Source organism: Babylonia areolata, chromosome 18 (assembly GCF_041734735.1).
Source record: "Babylonia areolata isolate BAREFJ2019XMU chromosome 18, ASM4173473v1, whole genome shotgun sequence".
NCBI lineage: Eukaryota > Metazoa > Mollusca > Gastropoda > Neogastropoda > Buccinidae > Babylonia > Babylonia areolata.
Window position 1 is genome coordinate 67,427,131 of NC_134893.1, and position 5,000 is coordinate 67,432,130.

Below are 5,000 nucleotides of genomic sequence, written 5' to 3' on the forward strand. Positions count from 1 at the left end.
AGTTTGTTGAGTACTTCTATTTCATCTTATTTCATTCAATTGATTTGTGTTCCAGTTTCGTTTTGTTTTTAGTTTCAGCTTGAATTTCTCAAGGAGGCGACACTGCGTTCTGCACGAATCCATACACGCTAACCCCTGACCAGCAGCATAAACCAACGTGTTTAGTCAGGCCTTGAGTTCATGCATCCATATTTGTGTACGTATCAGAGCAGTTTTCTGCTGCAGGATTTTGCCATGGGGTCGGGTTTTTTTTTTTGTTTTGTTTTTTGTTTGTTTGGTTTGTTGTTTGTAGTTGTTTTTTTTCCTGCCCCATCATCTGCACCGTTTCAGTGGCATTACTCCCACGCCGCTCATTTAGATTCCCCCATACACAGCCACACCCGGGTTCGTCCGTCACAGTTCCAGCGTCGGCAGTCCGCAGGGAACCATCGATGTTAGGTCGCCAGGAGGCCACTCACCAGAGGAGACCCTGCACTGCTGCTGAGTCACTTCGGTGGTGTTCAGTGGTGCCTGTTCTGATTTAACGTACTTAGGACACCACCTACTAAGCCCCACTACTAACGACAATAATGGCTTAGTCGCGGAGCCAGACTGAGTGAGCGTCCCTCCCAGAGTGGATACCGCCACCACGTGCCTCAAACACGCCCCCCACCCCCCACCCCCACACCCATGAATCTGCCGACACTGAAGACGTTGACAGGACTTAGCCCAAACACTGAAGTTTGGGCTCCATGAGAGCAGGCCATGAAAGGCCACACAGACTTTGAGACCCCATGGGGGTCGTTTTTATTTCAGTCCGTCAAGTACCTGCTGCACACGGTGATCTCGGTTTATCGTGTCATCCGAATGCCAAGACGCTTAGTTCGATTTTTCGAGTCAAACTTGGGAGAAAGGGCGAGGGCCGGATTCGAACCCTGACTCTCATGGACTGTCTGTGTTGGCAGAGTGGCGTCTTAACCATTCTGCCACCTTCCTCCATTCTTTGTTTGTTTGTTTGTTTGTTTGTTAGCCCGTTTGGAGATGTTTGTCTGAGTTTGAAGAAACGGGCTAATGGCGAAGAAGTCTTAGGTTTCAACAATGGACGTTAAAATCAAAACAGAAAGGAGTTTGATTGCAGCTTGCAGACAGTTCAGTGACGCAGTTCAATTTAACTCACTCAGTACGGCCAGTCCTCTCTTCTCCTCTACACAGATCCCTCGGATGTCCAGTGGGTGTCTCAATGACCCAACCTTTAGCTTCCGTCGTCAGAATTGTGGTATTCTTTGTCACCAATCACCTCTTCAGTGTAAGAGCCTTCCGCTGGTAATATTTTGATGGTGGTTACTGGGTTGAAACGCTATTAACGTCGTCTCTTTCACCGTTCGTATGGAGAGAGTTAAATTAAGGATTTGGTGTTGCACGTAGAAGCTGTAATTTACACTCCGTCTTGAGATTGATGAGTGGACCCCACACGCTCACAAGCGCGAACACACACATGCACACGCACGCAACCACACAGGTACAGAGGCAGCCACACACACACACACACACACACACACACACAAACATACACGCACACACACACACACACACACACACACACACACACACACACACACACACACACACACACACATACAAACATACACGCACACACACACATATACATACATACACGCACACGAATGCACGCATGCACACACACGTATGTAAGTACGCAAACAAACACACACACACACACACACACACACACACACACACACACACACACACACGTATGTCCGCACGCACACACACAAATACACACACTCATCTCACTTTCTCCTCTCTCTCTCTCTCTCTCTCTCTCTCTCTCTCTCTCTCTGTATATATACACAGAGAGAGAGAGAGATACACGAATACATACACAGGCACAAACACGCGCGCGCATACACACACACACACACACACACACACACACACACACATACACACACGCACGCACACACACACACACACACACACATGCACACAAACACAATCACACACACACACACACACACACACACACACACACACACACACACACACACACACACACACACACAAATCTACTTATTCCCCGATGATAGTTTGCATTACCAACGAATAACCCTATAACGCCCACGCTCGCATCTGCAACAATGTGTGTGTGTGTGTGTGTGTGTGTGTGTGTGTGTGTGTGTGTGTGTGTGGCTGCCTCTGTGCTTGTGTGGGTGTGTGCGTGTGCATGTGCGTGTTCGCGTTTGTGAGCATGTGCGTCTGTCTGTCTGTTTGTGTCTGTGTCTGTATGAATGTATGTCTGGTTATGTTCGTGTGTCCATGTGCGTTTGATTACACGTGTGTGTGTGTGTGTGTGTGTGTGTGTGTGTGTGTGTGTGTGTGTATGTATGTATGTTTATAAGTGCGTTTGTGTCTGTGCGTGTATGTATGTATGTATGTGTGTTGTATGTGTGCGTGTGTTTGTGTATGTGTGTAAGCATGTATGTCTGTGTTTGTTCTGTTTTTTTGTTTGTTTGTTTGTTTGTTTTATCAGCTGTTTTCAGTCACAACATTATGCTGCTCACGAGGTTGTGTGTGCCTGTGTATGTTGCGTGTGAAAGCGTGCGTGTATGCGTGCGTGCGTGTGTGTGACTGTGTGTGTGTGTGACTGTGTGTGTGTGTGTTTGTGTGTATGTGCGGTGCGTGTTCGTGTGTGTGTGTGTGTGTGTGTGTGTGTGTGTGTGTGTGTGTGTGTGTGCGTGCGTGTGTGTGTGTGTGTGTGTGTGTGTGTGTGTGTGTGTGTGTGTGTGTGTGTGTGTGTGTGTGTGTACTTGCTTGCTCTTTTCTGTTTCTCCGTGTTAAGAACTACAGACGCCATATGAAAACCGACCGATGACAAATTCTAGATGTTTCCTAAGTATCTTTAACATTAATTTTTGTTTGGTTGGTTGGTGGTGGTTGTTTTTTTTTTTTCGTTTTTTTCACTATCACTTCCTAGACATTTGTGTTGTTTACGTGGGTGAAGTTAAAAAAATAAAAATAAAAAAATGAAAAGAAGTATGTGACCTTTATCTGCGGTTTTATATTGGATATTAAGAAAATGAAGAAAAAGAAGAAAAAATCAAATCAAATCCTACGTTAACAAAAATTCGGGGCGGGGAGGGGGGAGATGGGGGTGGGGTCGGAGGGGGTGTCGGGGGGGGGGGGGGGAAGCACATTTATTTAGTTGTTCATGAACATCTGCAGAGAGAGAGAGAGTGCGGAAAAAAAGTGGATTGTGTTCAAATACGATTCGTTTTTTATTATTAATTCTTTTATCAGTTGGTTGATTTAGAATTCATTTATCTGCCTATTTATTTATCTATCTATTTATCTATCCATTCATTTATTTGTTCTTTTTCTTTTTCTCTTTTCTTCTTTTATTTTATTGAGCATCACCACCCGGTCCAATTTCAGAAATGGCGCCGACGACGCTAGGATTTGTCTGGAGCGGGAAGGAGAAATACCATCTATACAACCAAGCTCAACTCAGCTGAAAAAAAAAAGAAGAAGAAGAAAAAAAAAAAAAAGCTTGACTGGCTACTAGCAAGCAAGTTTGCTACACTTGGTCGCGCGCGCGCGCGTTTGTGGTGGACTTATTGAAGCCGGCGACCGCGACCGGTCTTTCTGAGGAGAAGAGGAAGGAGAGGAAGAAGAGGAAGAGGAGGAGGAGAGAGAGGAGAGAGAGAGAGAGAGGGGACCACAGCGAAACAGAAAGATGAGAGTGTCATGGCCCGTGTTGGCAGCGCGCTCTTGGGTGACCGCCTTGCTGTCTTTGCATCTCTTGGTATCCGGTCAGTATCTGTGTGTGTGTGTTTTGTCTTGTCTTGTCGTGTGGGTGTGGGTGGGTAGTGGGTGTATGTGTGTGTGTGTGTGTGTGTGTGTGTGTGTGTGTAGGGGGTGGGGTGTGTGTTTGTGTGTGTATTCACTAGTAATGGCTGGACTGTAGTTGACTACACGATTGGATCCCTCTTTTTTGTTCACAAATATAACAGATTCTACTATTTCCCCATTTGATGCTATATTATCTGATGTACACAGCCCGTTGATCTTTGTCTCTGGCTACTAAGTGTCACATATTGAGTGTGTTTTCTCAACTTTTATGTGACATTGTTGTGTATTTGGAAATGTTTGTTCTGGTGAGAAAAAAAAAAATTGCAGTAATCCTCCATACTCCAATAGGAGTGAAAGGATGATTAAAACTTGAAACTTGAAACTTGCGTGAGTGTGTGTGTGGTGCGGAGGGAGGTGGGTGTGTGTGTGTGTGGGGGGGGGGGGGGGTAGGTGGATGTGTGTGTGTGTGTGTGTGGGGGGGGGGTGTTGGTGGGTAGGATGTATGTGTGTGTGTGTGTGTGTGTAAGTAGGATGTGTGGGCGGATGGGTGGGTAGCTGGATGTGTGCGTGTGTGTGTGTGTGTGTGTGTGTGTGTGTGTGTGTGTGTGTGTGTGTGTGTGTGTGTGGGTGGGTGGGTGTGTGGGTGTGTGTGTGTGTGTCCGTCTGTGTGGTTGTTAGTCTGAGTATGTGTGTATATACATGTGAGTGTATGTGTGTGTGTGTGTGTGTGTGTGTGTGTGTGGTGTGTGTGTGTGTGTGTGTGTGTGTGTGTGTGTGTGTGTGTGTCTGTCTGTCTGTCTGTCTGTCTGTCTGTGTCTATGGCCGTGTGTGTCTATGTGTATGTATATGTGTGTGTCTGTATCTCTGTGGCATGTGTGTGTGTGTGTGTGTGTGTGTGTGTGTGTGTGTGTGTGTGTGTGTGTGTGTGTGTGTGTGTTTTGTTAATCTGTCTCTCAGTCTGCTTGTCTACCTGCCTGCCTGTCTGTTTGTCTGTCTGCCTCTCTATCAGTATGTCTGTCAGTCTGTCTGCCTGCCTGTCTGTCTGCCTGTCAGTCTGTCTGTCTGCCAGTGTGTCTGTCAGTCTGGTTGTCTGCCAGTCTGTCTGTCAGTCTGTCTGTCTGTCTGTCTGTCAGTCTGTCAGTCTGTCT

General features: G+C 46.4%; 1 protein-coding gene across 1 annotated transcript in view; it reads left to right on the top strand.

Moving 5' to 3' along the window:
- The first annotated feature begins 3,636 nt into the window (after positions 1-3,636).
- The window catches only part of LOC143292322 (UPAR/Ly6 domain-containing protein bou-like), a 121,320-nt gene continuing 119,956 nt past the window's right edge, over positions 3,637-5,000 (top strand). The window contains exon 1 of the mRNA XM_076602511.1: positions 3,637-3,812. Within this exon, the coding sequence (XP_076458626.1) occupies positions 3,737-3,812 (76 nt within the window). The 5' untranslated portion in view covers positions 3,637-3,736. The remainder of the gene's footprint in view (positions 3,813-5,000) is intronic.